Consider the following 17544-nt stretch of genomic DNA (forward strand, 5'->3'; position numbering starts at 1 on the left):
TACACATATTTCTTATGTAGCAGTGTGCCAGGGGTGTTGTATGATGCCACACAATAAACTCGGCCAATTCTTCTTAAGGTTAACTTTATTTCAGGTTTTGAGGGGGTGTTTTATAGGGGAGGGGCATTTATAAAATTTTTTGAATTTTTAACAGCAATTACATTGAAGTATAATTTACATGCCAAAAATGCACCCAATTTAAGTGTACATTTTGATGATTTTTAGCAAAGTTTTAGCATTGCACAACTATCATCACCACAGTATAGTTTTAGAACATTCCATCACCCTAATGTCTATTTGCAGTAAATTCCTTCTCCCACTCCTAGCCCAAGCAAACACCAATGTTTCTGTTTCTATAGATTTGCCTGTTCTGGACATTTAATATAAATAAAATCATACGATATATGGTCTTTTGTGACTGGTTTCTTTCACTTAGCAGAACGTTTTCAAGGTTCATCAGTCTTCTAGCATATATCCATAATTCATTCCTTTCCATTGCCAAATAATATTCCATTGTATGGAGATTCCCCATTTTTAGTTATCCCTTCATCAGTTGATGGACGCTTTGTTCCCACTTTTTGGCCATTATAAATAACGCTGCTATGAACATTTGCATACACATCTTGGGGTATATATATGTTTTCATTTCTCTTGGGTGTATACTTTGGAATGTAATTCCATGCTGCTTGTGAATTTACTTACTTTAGCTTGAGCATCAGGCTTTATACTATACTTTCACATAATAGTTAAAGTATAAGCTGATTCTTTTAGCAGTGGAAGTAGATATATTTGTATGTATAAATAATCTCCAACTTAAGAAGGGGTTTTCTGAGAGTTCATTTATAAGTTTAGTGGAACTCAGGATATATAACTTTATAAATAAAAATATACATGGTTCCCAGGCCAAACAGTAAAAATAAATTTAGAGCTATAATTGGAATGCTAGGAACATTCCTTCTCCCCCCTCTATCAAGGTTTTGTTAATTTATGAAATAATTAAGTTCTCAAATGTCTGGGGAAATGTCATCATCTTAGGCTATGAAAAATTTTGAGTTGTTTACCTTGCTCATTGCCTCCTATTTGGAGCAAAATTTTTATATTTCTAAACATATTAAACAATATAAATTTAGATTAACATATGACTTAGAAATTCATGATTATGACCTCCAAAGATAAGTGTTCGTTGTCCCCTACCATTAGAGTTAATTCTGTGGAAAGTTTGAAAAACACTACCCATTAGTTCTCAGTCTTTTTTCTGCAGAAACATGATCACATGAATGTGAGATACTCTAATAGGCATACCTGGATTTTGATGGTTAGTCAGTAGTATTTATAAATATACAGGGGTTAGCATGCATGGTCAGTGGCAATTTCCCCTGCTAGCTATAACTCCAACTGACACCCTAGTCCTTAATTGCTGGCTTAGAAAACTTTAATGGACAGATTATTTTTAAGATGTCTATGTGGATCTTATGGGAACATGATTAATCAGCCCCAATTTATTTGTTGTAGAGCTCAATTTTCAAATCCCTAAGTTGCTTTAAATCAGTGCTTCTAAAACTTGAATGTGCTTATAAATGACCTGGGGATCTTGTTAAAATGTACATTCTGATTCAGTAGGTCTAGGGTGGGGTCTGAGAATCTGAATTTCTAGCAAGTTTCTTGATATGCAGATATTGCTGTTCTGGATCCACACTTTGAATAGCAAAGCTTTAAAAGATTCCTCTAGCAGTGCATCACCTATATTGAATCTTACTGCTTCTAAACCTGCTGCAGACTGTAATAAAGCATAAACTAAGCTAGTGAAGAAGTTAGTGTCAAATAAGAGGCCAGTAAAATCCTGAGTGACAGCCTCAGCCTTTCTATACCACACGGTTTAGAAAGTTATTTGGGATTTCCTAATGACTTTCCACATATTTTAGGTTATGATATAGAAGGCTGAGTCTTCTAGAAGACTGATCTCTGGATAAGCAAGGTATTAGTCATTTCTGCTTGATACAACATTGTGTCTGTTAACTATGTGGCTTAGAAAAATTAGAAAATAAGAATGGAAGTAGATGAGTTAGGAAGTTATTATCATGGTATAACAGGAAAGTGTCATGTGGCTAATTTAAAGTCATAATAGGAGGATGGGATGGATTTTAGAAAAAGAAGTAGAGTTGTGTGTATGTGTGTGTATGACCAGCAGGAGGTGGGGGGATGCAGGTGTTAAGAAAAAGAAGTCTAAGACTGTTCCAAAGTACTTAGCTTGAGCATCTTAGTGTACAATGGTGCTATGAACTAACAGAACCCAGCAGGAGAAACAACTTGGGTGGGGAACATTGGAGAAATAAGTTTGGCATTGAACATGTTGTATTTGAGGTGTCTAAAGATCATATGCATGGGCAGTATAGTATCATGGTTTGTAGTCAGACAAATCTAGTTTATAATCCCAGCTTTGCCATTTATTTAGCTGTGTGATCTGAGGCAAGTTATTTAATGTCTCTGAGTCTCCTTTTCCTCATCTTTAAAGTAAGGGTGTACAGGGGAGTAAATCTCCCTGGCAACGTGGAATATGACTCCCAGGGAGGAATCTAGACCCGGCATCGTGGGATAGAGAACATCTTCTTTATGAAAAGGGGGATGTGAAAGGAAATGAAATAAGCTTCAGTGGCAGAGAGATTCCAAAAGGAGCCGAGCAGTCACTCTGGTGGGCACTCTTACGCACAATATAGACAACATTTTTTGGGTTCTAATGAGTTGGATTGGCTAGCAGTAAGTACCTGAGACTGTCAGGCTATAGCCCAGAACCCTTGAATCTTGAAGATGATTGTATAAAAATGTAGCTTATGAAGGGTGACAATGTGATTGGGAAAGCCATATGGACCACACTCCCCTTTGTCCAGTGTATGGATGGATGAGTGGAGGGGTGGGGGCAAGGAAAAAAAAAAGGAAGAGAATGGGCACCCAGTTTTCTTTTTTGCCTTGGTTGTTCTTTTTCACTTTGATTTTTATTCTTGTTGTTTTTGTGTGTGTGGTAATGAAAGTGTTCAGGGATTGATTTTGGTGGTGAACGCACAACTATATAATGGTACTGTGAACAGTTGAGTGTATGCTTTGTATGGCTGCATGGTATGTGGGTATATCTCAATAAAAATGAATTAAAAAATATACTGCAAAAAAAATAAAGTAAGGTTGTAAAAATGTGCAAGCTTGTTTGGAAACTAAATAACAGTTTATATATATAATATAAATATACATAAATAAATATATAGAGTAACAGTACAGGACATGATAATTGCTATCTTTATCCATGGAAGTTTGTAATCCCATTCCTCCTTAAGCAATTTACAATAATATACACAATTGAAAGTTGAATAGAGGGACATGCTATACTTTTAAAGATGCTTTCAAAAACATACTTTTTATCTTCAAAGGCCTGAGAGAAATCGTTTGTGATTAAGCCAAAATTTGACATCACAGAAGCAATTTAATTTGAAAAATAATTTCTTTACATAATCAGTAAAATGTTTCTTGTTACTTAAGCAAGAACTGCCTGAATGCCCTCCTCTAAGCCAAAAATGAGCCTGTTCCTGTAACAGGGAGCAGACAGGTATATCCTGGATGGGGTTACAGAGTAAAGAAGCAGAGGAAGCATCCAGTTCTGGACAGCTCTTGCCCCAATTCTAACATTTAAGGGTATTGGAAAAGAATGTGGTTTGACGAGGAAGGAAAGAAAAAGGGGAAGGAAAGGTCAAAAGAGAGGAGGGCACCTCATATCTCTCTACATTTGCTACATTAACTGTTCCTTCACGAGGAAGATGAGGAGAAATTATCTTCCCTAGTACACATCCAAATTGGGACAGCTTTTCCCAGGGACACGTTACAATCTGGGCTTTAGGAGCATTGCTGCTTCCCATCCTCCTCTCAGGAAGGCTGCCTTGGAACTGCTTACTTACTATGTTTTAGTAGATGAGAATCCCAAATAACCCCTTTTCTCACAAGAAAAATCCCTACTTGAAGCACAGGCCTTCCTCGGTGATGGCCCTGGAGAGGGTTCCTTCAGGGCAGAGTTCCCCGGTGCCATCTGCGGGTGTCCCACCCTATTTTACAGCTATATGACCCCGAGGCCTCTTTCTCAAAGCAACTTGCTAAGAGCCCCTTGCTAGTACATTGCCTCCCAATTCCTTCCTTTCTAAAAGCCTGTTTTCGCTTTTAGTGTACTCCAGTGGGCTTAGTTATCACAATAAATAACAATGTCCCTCAAATAATTCCTCACATCGATGTCATGCAAATTACTGACCACATTCACCTTAGTGTTTAAGAAGCTGCATGCCACTGCCAAGATACTAAGAGGTGAAGGCCGCCCTAAAAAATGTTTTTTTTCCCTCCCTCAAAAAGCCTTAAGAGAAAACTGCTCATAAATTCTCTAGAACCCGAAAATGAAAGATGGACAAAAGATTTTTCTGTGGCTTATTACAATAGCTGAATAAACAGGAGGTGCGCACCGCGTGAAAAAAAACTGTAGTTTCTGGAAACTTAATTCTTCCTCTATGGGTAGAAATATCTAAGCAAGAACTTTAGAACTACACAAGGAATCAAATTGGATTCCACTTACTGTGTGACCTTAGTTAAGTCACTCACCCACCTGAGCTTTCGTTTTTTAATCTGCAAAGTGGAAATATATACTCCCCAAGACTACTGTCATAAAGTAGATGAAATGGCCTTAGCACAAAGTACGCGCTCATTTAAATGTTTATTGCTGCTATTCCCGGAATGAGCGTTATTCCAAAATCCCGGAAGCTTTGTTTTCTCTAGTTTAATGCCCTCCGCTGTGAAAAAGTAAAAGGCAACAGCTTTATATCTGGAGCTCACCTATCTGAACAAAAAAAATGCTTTCAACTTTAGCTAGACAAAATACACTTAAGTAGTGGCGGGACCCGCTTTGAAAACACCCCTAACTTGGTCTCACTCCAGGGTATTGTGGGAAATGTAGTCCCGTGTTCCAGTATCGTGAGCGCAGAAAGGCGGATAGAAAACTACAACTCCCAAGAGGTGAAGAAGCGGGACTATTTCCTAGTCGGGCGGTAGTGCTGTGGGAGGGAATTGGCAATTTCGCTGCCTACGTGGGATAGACAGGAGGGTTGGGGGAAGTGGAGAGAACGTGAACCCGAACCGCTGCTGCCTGAGGAAGATCAGGTGGGAGAAGTAGAGGGGAAGAGACGGGTGGAGGGTGTGGTGAGGAGGGCATCTAGGTCGCTGCTCCCGGGCAGCACAAAGTTCTCCACGATGTGGCTGACGCCTGAGGAAGTGCTTCTGAAAAATGCGCTGAAGCTGTGGCTGATGGAAAGGTCCAACGACTACTTCGTCCTGCAACGGCGACGCGGCTACGGGGAGGAAGGCGGAGGGGGACTCACAGGTAACCTGCCTCAGGGCCGTGCTCGCCGTTACTTAAACGGTGGTGAGGGAAACAGTTATTCGTCGCCACACACCGCCCGACCCTAAACCCTTGGGTGGAGGGACTGGGTTCTCCCGCCGCCACCTTTCCGTTGCTCTCACCGAGTCCAGAGACTGCTTCACTGGATGTGCAGTTGCTGTTTGGATGGGACGGGGAAAGGGGGAGGGGGTATTTCTGAAGCCGAGGAAAAATCGGGTGCCTGCCCTGTCGCTTCCCATGGGGTGAGGGAGTTGATGAGGAGTGTTAAGCCAAGACGGGCCGCATTTAGGCGGGTGACGGGCCAGTTCACAGCTGTGGATTTAACTTTTTTCACAAAGCCACCTACATACCGATAATCACCACCCTTGGAAAGTGTACGTGTGTGTGCGGGGTGGTGGTGGGGGGAGCGGAGTGAGGAAAAAAGGGAGGAGTCCTATCAGATCCTGAGAGATGAGTTTCAAGAGAGATTAGGGAGTGGGAGTTAGGGTTGGAGGGGTTTGGGGAGGTCGAGGGATCCTGCTCAGAGTTGCTGACTTCTGCCAGTTCAGCATCTTTTTACTTCGTCTCCAAGTTTTCAGTCCTTGGGAACTCCTCTCAGAAGGCTATTACGTCGTAATGCATTTTTCTTCTGAGTGTTTGGCTCTGCTCCTTTCAAAACCGTGATTCCAAGCAAAACCAATAAAACAAAACGGAAGTTTAACATCCTGCCTCCGATTTTTATATTTAAAAACGAACTGTTCCATGGCCAAGTGTTTAAAGATTCCAGAGAATGTCATTTTGGTACCTTTCATCTTCATCAGGGACATTCAAGCTTTGGGACACTGGGGAGACAAGAAGTCTTTTCCATGACAGTTTTTTTTTTTTTTTTTTTTTCATCAAAATTTAAAGCTTTTATTCATCAATGGACATTATCAAGAAAGTGAAAGACAACCCACAGAATGGGAGAAAATATTTTCAGATCATATATCTGATAATTTAAGGGTCTAATATCGAGGATATATAAAAGACTCATACAACAACAACAAAAAGACAAACAACCCATTATAAAAATGAGCAAAGGACTTGAGAAGACCTTTTTCCAAAGAAAATCTTTAAATGGCAAATGATAAGATATTCATCATCATTAGCCAATAGGGAAATGCCAATCAAAACCAAAATGAAATACCACTTCATATCACTATGATAGCTTTTTTTTTTTTCGTACTTTCGATTGTTTACAGTACCATTACATAGTTGTACATTCATCACCTAAATCAATCCCTGACACCTTCATTAGCACACACACAAAAATAACAAGAATAATAATTAGAGTGAAAAAGAGCAATTGAAGTAAAAAAGAACACTGGGTACCTTTCTCTGTTTGTTTCCTTCCCCTATTTTTCTACTCATCCATCCATAAACTAGACAAAGGGGAGTGTGGTCCTTATGGCTTTCCCAATCCCATTGTCACCCCTCATAAGCTACATTTTTATACAACTGTCTTCGAGATTCATGGGTTCTGGGTTGTAGTTTGATAGTTTCAGGTATCCACCACCAGCTACCCCAATTCTTTAGAACCTAAAAAGGGTTGTCTAAAGTGTGCGTAAGAGTGCCCACCAGAGTGACCTCTCGGCTCCTTTTGGAATCTCTCTGCCACTGAAGCTTATTTCATTTCCTTTCACATCCCCCTTTTGGTCAAGAAGATTTTCTCCGTCCCACGATGCCGGGTCTACATTCCTCCCCGGGAGTCATATTCCACGTTGCCAGGGAGATTCACTCCCCTGGGTGTCTGATCCCACGTAGGGGGGAGGGCAGTGATTTCACCTTTCAAGTTGGCTTAGCCAGAGAGAGAGGGCCACATCTGAGCAACAAAGAGGCATTCAGGAGGAGACTCTTAGGCACAAATATAGGGAGGCCTAGCCTCTCCTTTGCAGCAACCGTCTTCCCAAGGGTAAAACTTATGGTAGAGGGCTCAACCCATCAAACCACCAGTCCATGACAGTTTTAATTTGGTGTTGTGGCTTTGAAGTGGTGGAGTAGGCAGCGGGATGTAGGAAGAAGAGGGGTGAGTCCAAAATCCTGTATTGTAGTTCCGTACTCATCTCTTACTGGCTGAATTGCATTCGACAGATTCTTTCATTTATTCATCCTTAAGCACCTACTATGTGCCACATGGGATGCTAGGGTACAAAGACAATTATGATTCAGTTCCCTGCCTTCGAAGTGCTCACAACCTGGTTAAAGGTTGCATAGGGGGACGGGGAAGACCGACTGGTAAACCAGGCAATTTATAATTAGAACCATCTTCTGTAAGATGGCTCCTACCTCATTGAGTTGCGAGGGTAAGATGAACGTTAATAGGTGACATCAGTGTACGTTAAGATGGTGAAAAACGTGTGCTGTGATGTCCTTTTTTTCAAGCCACCCCCAGGGTGGAGGGAATTCTCAGGTTCTACAGGTCTTTTTTTTTTTTTTTTTAATCTTGCAAGGCTTGTCTATCTTATCCAGCTTCTAAAAAGGCCCTCTTGAAAATATGGCAACACAAATTGCCTCATTAAACTTGACATTTTGTCATTTTCTGGTTTTTAAAAATTAGAAATGTTATTTTACAGCTGATTCTTTTGTTTAATAGACGCAAATATTTTCCAAATTGAAATTTGAGAATTGATGTTCATAATTACCCAGTGATGTAAATTACCCACTTGAGTCTAGTGAGAATAGGTCAGAATATATTAAGACTAGATCATATAGCCCTGTGTTACAGCTTCGGAAATAGTCTTCTAATATATTTTGGTTCCCCATAATTTTACTTGAACACATATTTTTTATAATGCTCTTGCCCACATTTACCAAAGAAGTGTATTTCACTTGTATGACTATGTTCCTAAAAATAATAGGTAAATCAAATTCTTGAGACTCAAATCACTGTAAGGTAGTATAAAATCATTTTTTACTTGTTGCAAGTTTCCTTTAAATAATCACTCCTTGTTTTCTGAGTTGGATTTTTCAATTAACAGGCTTTCTTAGAGCATGGACCAGTTGTAACCCCCCATCTCTAGAATAAGAGGAAATTTTGCCTGAAAAAATAAACCAAGATTTCTACACACACACATGTATGTTGTGACTAGCCATAATCCTCTTTTTGTACTTCTTGGTCAGTTTGTATCTCTGCATGATTGTTTTACCTGTGATATTGTCAAGATGCTTGAAATTGCCAATTGAGACCTGCCACTATATTCCATGTAAATTAAACAAAAGGATTAGAAAGGAGCAAAAAGATGTTTTTAAGGTTTGTTTGGTTCTTTCTGGTTCAGAGCAAAAGTGTGTGCTGATTTTCATGAGGCTCAATCACTGTATTCTTACATAAAATTGTGAAGCCAAGAGCTTTGCTGTGTTTTACTCACAAGTCAACATTGTCTAGTTTGTTTGCTAAAATCCAGTGTTATGTGCTACCCCTTTAAATGATTGCTTTATATATTTTATTTAATGAAGAAAAGATAATGACCCTCAAGAAATTGTTCTTTTCTTAAGATTTCATTTCTTTGACTGCAATAATTGGCAATAATTACTAGCAATGTAGTGACTTCAGAAGTGCACTTGGTGAAGTTAGTTGGCTAGTTTTCTTTCTTTTTTTTTCCTAATAATGGAATCAGAGCAACAGGGGAGCCTAGGATGGGTATAACAGGAGACTAGTTTGGATGTTCAAGTTCTGAGTCCTTTTCTAAATTTTTGAAACACTTCTGGTGGATATCCGCTAGATTACTTACCATTTGCCTAACTTTATCTTACCTAATTGTCCTGGCTTATAGCAGGGAGAAATATCTTTTAGACATTTTTGTTATACATAAGGTTATTTTACAGATAAGTGACTTTCCTTAATTTGAGAAGTAATTCACCCTTCTGGATTTTTGCAGTTACTTATATTATCCGTTGCTCCTCCTGGCTGATAAGGCTAATGACTTTTCTATGGCATCTAAATTTAGCACCTGGTTTTAGATAATTAAAGCTAATTTATGCATATCTGGCTTATTATGCAAAAATCAACAATTTGCTCTGCTTGGCAGACGGGAGCTGCTACATGGGTGGAATTATGGGGGCTACATTCTATTAAGTGCTCTAATGTATGGACTTTAAGAAGATCTGCCAATCAGGAAACCCTAATTTAGGTAGTTTGTTGGGAATATTTTACTCTTGAATTTTCCACATTTGAATAGTGTAAGTAGTTTCTTGGGCGATGGATTCATAATCACTCTCAGTAGATCTTGTTTTGGTGTTGTGGAACAAAACACAGAAATAAAACCATTCTCATCTCTTTCATCTTGGCATAATCACTTTGAAATTGAATCTCTGTAAAAACTAGAATGTGATAATGTTTGAAGTAAGCTTTTCATTTCAAAATATTTTATATTTATATAAACTTAACAAATCTCTGTGTAAACAATTTTCCATAATTAAGCGCATACATATTAAACAATAAAGAAGTCTTTAAAAAAAAAACCTTAATGGCCATGTCTTGAAAATAAAAAGCTTTTCTCCCTTTTTCCCTATTCCTATCCCAAGGATCCCAACTTTGATGGTATTTGCATTAAGTATTTCTTAGGAAAACAGTCTTTCACCCATGCTCACAAAGGAACCATCTGATAAAAATTTTGCCCTCCTAGATACCTAATTATTCAGAGGAGTGCCCAAATGTTGGCCATGATTCATTTTAGGTAAGGAAAGGTACACATACTGTAAATTCATAAATTATCATTTGCTTATTAAAAGAAAATCCCATAAGGTAACCTGTAGGGAGGACAGATCACACTTTGTGGTCCCCTCCCTCCCTGCAACATTTTGATCTCTGTGAAATCAAGTAAAAAATTTACTTTTTTTTTTTTTAATCATTATTTTATTGAGATATATTCACATACCACGCAGTCATACAAAACAAATCGTACTTTCGATTGTTTACAGTACCATTACATAGTTGTACATTCATCACCTAAATCAATCCCTGACACCTTCATTAGCACATACACAAAAATAACAAGAATAATAATTAGAGTGAAAAAGAGCAATTGAAGTAAAAAAGAACACTGGGTACCTTTGTCTGTTTGTTTCCTTCCCCTATTTTTCTACTCATCCATCCCTAAACTAGACAAAGTGGAGTGTGGTCCTTATGGCTTTCCCAATCCCATTGTCACCCCTCATAAGCTACATTTTTATACAACTGTCTTCGAGATTCATGGGTTCTGGGTTGTAGTTTGATAGTTTCAGGTATCCACCACCAGCTACCCCAATTCTTTAGAACCTAAAAAGGGTTGTCTAAAGTGTGCATAAGAGTGCCCTCCAGAGTGACCTCTCGGCTCGTTTTGGAATCTCTCTGCCACTGAAGCTTATTTCATTTCCTTTCACATCCCCCTTTTGGTCAAGAAGATGTTCTCCGTCCCACGATGCCGGGTCTACATTCCTCCCCGGGAGTCATATTCTACGTTGCCAGGGAGATTCACTCCCCTGGGTGTCTGATCCCACGTAGGGGGGAGGGCAGTGATTTCACCTTTCAAGTTGGTTTAGCCAGAGAGAGAGGGCCACATCTGAGCAACAAAGAGGCATTCAGGAGGAGACTCTTAGGCACAAAAATAGGGAGGCCTAGCCTCTCCTTTGCAGCAACCGTCTTCCCAAGGGTAAAACTTATGGTAGCGGGCTCAACCCATCGAACCACTAGTCCCCTATGTCTGTGGTCATGTTAGCAACCATAGAGGTGGGTTAGGCGAATACCCCTGCACTCTCCACAGGCTCCTCAAGGGGGCACTACATCTTTTTTTTTTCCTTGTTTTTCTTTCTTTTTTTTTTTTTTTTAACTTTCCCTTCTTTTTTAAATCAACTGTATGAAAAAAAAAGTTAAAAAGAAAACAAACATACAATAAAAGAACATTTCAAAGAGACCATAACAAGGGAGTAAGAAAAAGACAACTAACCTAAGATAACTGCTTAACTTCCAACATGTTCCTACTTTACCCCAAGAAAGTTACATAATATAGCAACATTTCTGTGAACTTGTTCCTACTATATCCATCAGAATTTAACAGACCATAGTCATTTCTGGGCATCCCCAGAACGTTAAATAGCTTATCTGTTCTTCTTGGATTATTGTTCCCCCTTCCTTAATTGCTCTCTACTGCTAGTTCCCCTACATTCTACATTATAAACCATTTGTTTTACATTTTTCAAAGTTCACATTAGTGGTAGCATATAATATTTCTCTTTTTGTGCCTGGCTTATTTCGCTCAGCATTATGTCTTCAAGGTTCATCCATGTTGTCATATGTTTCACCAGATCGTTCCTTCTTACTGCCGCGTAGTATTCCATCGTGTGTATATACCACATTTTATTTATCCACTCATCTGTTGAAGGACATTTGGGTTGTTTCCATCTCTTGGCAATTGTGAATAATGCTGCTATGAACATTGGCGTGCAGATATCTGTTCGTGTCACTGCTTTCCGATCTTCCGGGTATATACCGAGAAGTGCAATCGCTGGATCGAATGGTAGCTCTATATCTAGTTTTCTAAGGAACTGCCAGACTGACTTCCAGAGTGGCTGAACCATTATACAGTCCCACCAACAATGAATAAGAGTTCCAATTTCTCCACATCCCCTCCAGCATTTGTAGTTTCCTGTTTGTTTAATGGCAGCCATTCTAACCGGTGTTAGATGGTATCTCATTGTAGTTTTAATTTGCATCTCTCTAATAGCTAGTGAAGCTGAACATTTTTTCATGTGTTTCTTGGCCATTTGTATTTCCTCTTCAGAGAACTGTCTTTTCATATCTTTTGCCCATTTTATAATTGGGCTGTCTGTACTATTGTCATTGAGTTGTAGGATTTCTTTGTATATGCAAGATATCAGTCTTTTGTCAGATACATGGTTTCCAAAAATTTTTTCCCATTGAGTTGGCTTCCTCTTTACCTTTTTGAGAAATTCCTTTGAGGTGCAGAAACTTCTAAGCTTGAGGAGTTCCCATTTATCTGTTTTCTCTTTTGTTGCTTGTGCTTTGGGTGTAAAGTCTAGGAAGTGGCCGCCTAATACAAGGTCTTGAAGATGTTTTCCTACATTATCTTCTAGGAGTTTTATGGTACTTTCTTTTATATTGAGATCTTTGGTCCATTTTGAGTTAATTTTTGTGTAGGGGGTGAGGTAGGGGTCCTCTTTCATTCTTTTGGATATGGATATCCAACTCTCCCAGCCCCATTTGTTGAAAAGACCATTAAGGCTCAGTTCAGTGACTTTGGGGGCCTTATCAAAGATCAGTCGGCCATAGATCTGAGGGTCTATCTCTGAATTCTCAATTCGATTCCATTGATCTATATGTCTATCTTTGTGCCAATACCATGCTGTTTTGGCAACTGTGGCTTTATAATAAGCTTCAAAGTCAGGGAGTGTAAGTCCTCCCACTTCGTTTTTCTTTTTTAGAGTGTCTTTAGCAATTCGAGGCATCTTCCCTTTCCAAATAAATTTGATAACTAGCTTTTCCAAGTCTGCAAAGTAGGTTGTTGGAATTTTGATTGGGATTGCATTGAATCTGTAGATGAGTTTGGGTAGAATTGACATCTTAATGACATTTAGCCTTCCTATCCATGAACATGGAATATTTTTCCATCTTTTAAGGTCCCCTTCTATTTCTTTTAGTAGAGTTATGTAGTTTTCTTTGTATAGGTCTTTTACATCTTTGGTTAAGTTTATTCCTAGGTACTTGATTTTTTTAGTTTCTATTGAAAATGGTATCTTTTTCTTGAGTGTCTCTTCAGTTTGTTTATTTCTAGCATATAGAAACATGACTGACTTATGTGCATTAATCTTGTATCCCGCTACTTTGCTAAATTTGTTTATTAGCTCTAGTAGCTGTATCGTCGATTTCTCAGGGTTTTCTAGATATAAGATCATATCATCTGCAAACAATGACAGTTTTACTTCTTCTTTTCCAATTTGGATGCCTTTTATTTCTTTGTCTTGCCGGATTGCCCTGGCTAGCACTTCCAGCACGATGTTGAATAACAGTGGTGACAGCGGGCATCCTTGTCTTGTTCCTGATCTTAGAGGGAAGGCTTTCAGTCTCTCACCATTGAGTACTATGCTGGCTGTGGGTTTTTCATATATGCTCTTTATCATGTTGAGGAAGTTTCCTTCAATTCCTACCTTTTGAAGTGTTTTTATCAAAAAGGGATGTTGGATTTTGTCAAATGCTTTCTCAGCATCTATTGAGATGATCAATTGATTTTTCCCTTTCGAGTTTTTAATGTGTTGTAATACATTGATTGTTTTTCTTATGTTGAACCATCCTTGCATGCCTGGAATGAACCCCACTTGGTCATGGTGTATGATTTTTTTAATGTGTCTTTGGATTCGATTTGCAAGTATTTTGTTGAGGATTTTTGCATCTATATTCATTAGGGAGATTGGCCGGTAGTTTTCCTTTTTTGTAGCATCTTTGCCTGGTTTTGGTTTTAGATTGATGTTAGCTTCATAAAATGAGTTAGGTAGTGTTCCCTTTTCTTCAATGTTTTGAAAGAGTTTGAGTAAGATTGGTGTCAGTTCTTTCTGGAAAGTTTGGTAGAATTCCCCTGTGAAGCCATCTGGCCCTGGGCATTTATTTGTGGGAAGATTTTTGATGACTGATTGGATCTCTTTGCTTGTGATGGGTTGGTTGAGGTCTTCTATTTCTTCTCTGGTCAGTCTAGGTTGTTCATATGTTTCCAGGAAATTGTCCATTTCCTCTACATTGTCCAGTTTGTTGCCATACAGTTGTTCATAGTATCCTCTTATAATTTTTTTAATTTCTTCAGGATCTGCAGTTATGTCACCTTTTTCATTCATTATTTTGTTTATATGGGTCTTCTCTCTTTTTGATTTTGTCAGTCTAGCTAGGGGCTTGTCAATCTTGTTGATCTTCTCAAAGAACCAACTTTTGGTGATATTTATCCTCTCTATTGTTTTTTTGTTCTCTATGTCATTTATTTCTGCTTTAATCCTTGTTATTTCTTTTCTTCTACTTGGTTTAGGATTGGTTTGCTGTTCATTTTCTAGCTTCTTCAGTTGATCCATTAGTTCTTTGATTTTGGCTCTTTCTTCCTTTTTAATATATGCGTTTAGTGCTATAAATTTCCCCCTTAGCACTGCTTTTGCTGCATCCCATAGGTTTTGGTATGTTGTGTTCTCATTTTCATTCGTCTCTATATATTTAGCAATTTCTCTTGCTATTTCTTCTTTAACCCACTGATTGTTTAGGAGTGTGTTGTTTAACCTCCAGGTATTTGTGAATTTTCTAAGTCTCTGATGGTTATTGACTTCTAATTGTATTCCATTGTGGTCAGAGAATGTGCTTTGAATAATTTCAATCTTTTTAAATTTACTGAGGCTTGTTTTATGTCCCAGCATATGATCTATTCTGGAGAAAGTTCCATGAGCACTAGAAAAGTATGTGTATCTTGGTGATTTGGGATGTAATGTTCTGTATATGTCTGTTAAATCTAATTCATTTATCAGATTGTTTAGGTTTTCAATTTCCTTATTGGTCTTCTGTCTGGTTGATCTATCTATAGGAGAGAGTGATGTGTTGAAGTCTCCCACAATTATTGTGGAAACATCAATCGCTTCCTTTAGTTTTGCCAGTGTTTCTCTCATGTATTTTGTGGCACCTTGATTGGGTGCATAGACATTTACGATTGTTATTTCTTCTTGCTGAATTGCCCCTTTTATTAGTACGTAGTGGCCTTCTTTGTCTCTCAAAACATCCCTGCATTTGAAGTCTATTTTATCTGAGATTAATATTGCTACACCTGCTTTCTTTTGGCTGTAGCTTGCATGAAATATTTTTTTCCATCCTTTCACTTTCAGTTTCTTTGTGTCCCTGTGTCTAAGATGAGTCTCTTGTATGCAACATATTGATGGTTCATTTTTTTTGATCCATTCTGTGAATCTATATCTTTTAATTGGGGAGTTTAATCCATTTACATTCAATGTTATAACCATGAAGGCATTTCTTGAATCGGCCATCTTATCCTTTGGTTTATGTTTGCCATATTTTTCCCTCTCTCTATTAATATCCTTTATTGTACCCATACCGAATCTCTTTAGTACTGAACCTTTCTCCAAGTCTCTCTGTCCTGTCTTTGTTTCTCTGTCTGTAGGGCTCCCTTTAGTATCTCCAGTAGGGCAGGTCTCTTGTTAGCAAATTCTCTCAGCATTTGTTTGTCTGTGAAAAATTTAAGCTCTCCCTCAAATTTGAAGGAGAGCTTTGCTGGATAAAGTATTCTTGGCTGGAGATTTTTCTCACTCAGAATTTTAAATATATCGTGCCATTGCCTTCTCGCCTCCATGGTGGCTGGTGAGTAGTCACTACTTAGTCTTATGCTGTTTCCTTTGTATGTGGTGAATTGCTTTTCTCTTGCTGCTTTCAGAACTTGCTCCTTCTCTTCTGTGTTTGACAGTGTGATCAGTATATGTCTCGGAGTGGGTTTATTTGGATTTATTCCATTTGGGGTTCGCTGAGCATTTATGATTTGTGTATTTATGTTGTTTAGAAGATTTGGGAAGTTTTCCCCAACAATTTCTTTGAATACTCTTCCTAGACCTTTACCCTTTTCTTCCCCTTCTGGGACACCAATGAGTCTTATATTTGGACGTTTCATATTATCTATCATATCCCTGAGGTCCATTTCGATTTTTTCAATTTTTTTCCCCATTCTTTCTTTTATGCTTTCATTTTCCATTCTGTCATCTTCCAGGTCACTGATTCGTTGTTCAACTTCCTCTAGTCTTGTACTATGAGTGTCCAGAATCTTTTTAATTTGGTCAACAGTTTCTTTAATTTCCATAAGGTCATCCATTTTTTTATTTAGTCTTGCAATGTCTTCTTTATGCTCTTCTAGAGTCTTTTTGATTTCCTTTATATCCCTTACTATGGTCTCATTGTTCATCTTTAGTTCTTTGAGTAGCTGCTCTAGGTGCTGTGTCTCTTCTGGTCTTTTGATTGGGGTGCTTGGGCTTGGGTTATCCATATCGTCTGGTTTTTTCATATGCTTTATAATTTTCTGTTGTTTTTGGCCTCGTGGCATTTGCTGAACTTGATAGGGTTCTTTTAGGGTTTGTAGACCTATTGAAGTCCTTATCTCTAATTTATCAGATCTACAGCTTCGTGGAGTACACTTTCTCTAACTAACCAGCAGGTGGCGTCCACGAGTCACCTGTTCTCCACAAGCCAGTTCTCCCCTGCTTAGCCTTTTTGGTGAGTGGGGGAGTGAGTCTTGTGGGGCCCAATTGGTGTACCAAGCTTGCGTGTGTAGTTGGTGTTGCCTGCCCTGTATGTGGGGAGTGTTTCTGGGCAGTCGGGGAGGGGTGGTGGCCCTAACAATCAAATCTCCCTGGTGATCCTAGAGTTTTAAAGCTGCTGCAATAGTCTAATCCTTCAGTTCAGTCCTGCCACAGTTTGTCTCTGCCACTGACCCACATGTCCTTGGTATTGGCGTATGGCTCCTGAGACTTGCAAGTGGGCCCCTCTTCCAGGCTGTGCACCCCGGGTCCTCTGTTGAGGGATGACTGTGCTATGTCACAGGTGAGTGCCGTCCCCCCAGGGCAGTTCTGGGCTGCTGGGCTGTGTAGGGAGGCTCCCAGTCTGCTCAAATGATGGCTGAGTGGGGCTTTGTTAGTTCACACTGCTCCACCTTCCCAACTCTGGGACAATCAGCTGAGGTTGCAGGGAAGGCTAATGTCCACGCCCAGTTTTGTGGTGTGTGCCTGTTATTTGAAGCACTTCCGTCACACTGGGTTGTCTGGGGCAGCTCTGGGCTATGGGGCTGGCGATGGGCAGGAGTGTTTCCTGTCCACCAGGATGGTGGCTGTGAGCGGACACCCCCCTTTTCTTGGGAAGTTGTGGTGTTTAGTGAATTTTCTCAGCCACTGGATTATTGCGTTTTGTCTCAGAGCTCTCTTAGTTCTGCTCTTGACTTGACGTGCCCAAATTGAAAGTCTTTGAAGCTTTCTGTATTGGGCTTCTTAGAGTAATTGTTTTAGAAAAAGAAAAAAAGGATTAAAAAAAAAAAAAAAAGAAAAAGGGCCCTCCTCAGAGATCTAATGGGTTATTGAAATGCTAAGAGACAAAGCAACCAGGG

The 17544-nt window shown here is 39.1% G+C and overlaps 1 protein-coding gene across 3 annotated transcripts in view; it reads left to right on the top strand.

Annotated features, from left to right (window-relative positions):
• Positions 1 to 5137: 5137 nt before the first annotated feature.
• Positions 5138 to 17544, top strand: part of TBC1D8B (TBC1 domain family member 8B) — a 164178-nt gene continuing 151771 nt past the window's right edge. For all 3 annotated transcript variants that reach the window (XR_005214605.1, XM_037822003.1, XM_037822004.1), the window contains exon 1: positions 5138 to 5398. Coding sequence is in view for 2 of the 3 variants with exons in the window: in XM_037822003.1 (XP_037677931.1) it covers positions 5269 to 5398 (130 nt within the window). In the remaining variant the exon portion in view is untranslated. The remainder of the gene's footprint in view (positions 5399 to 17544) is intronic.

This window comes from Choloepus didactylus, chromosome X, assembly GCF_015220235.1.
Source record: "Choloepus didactylus isolate mChoDid1 chromosome X, mChoDid1.pri, whole genome shotgun sequence".
NCBI lineage: Eukaryota > Metazoa > Chordata > Mammalia > Pilosa > Megalonychidae > Choloepus > Choloepus didactylus.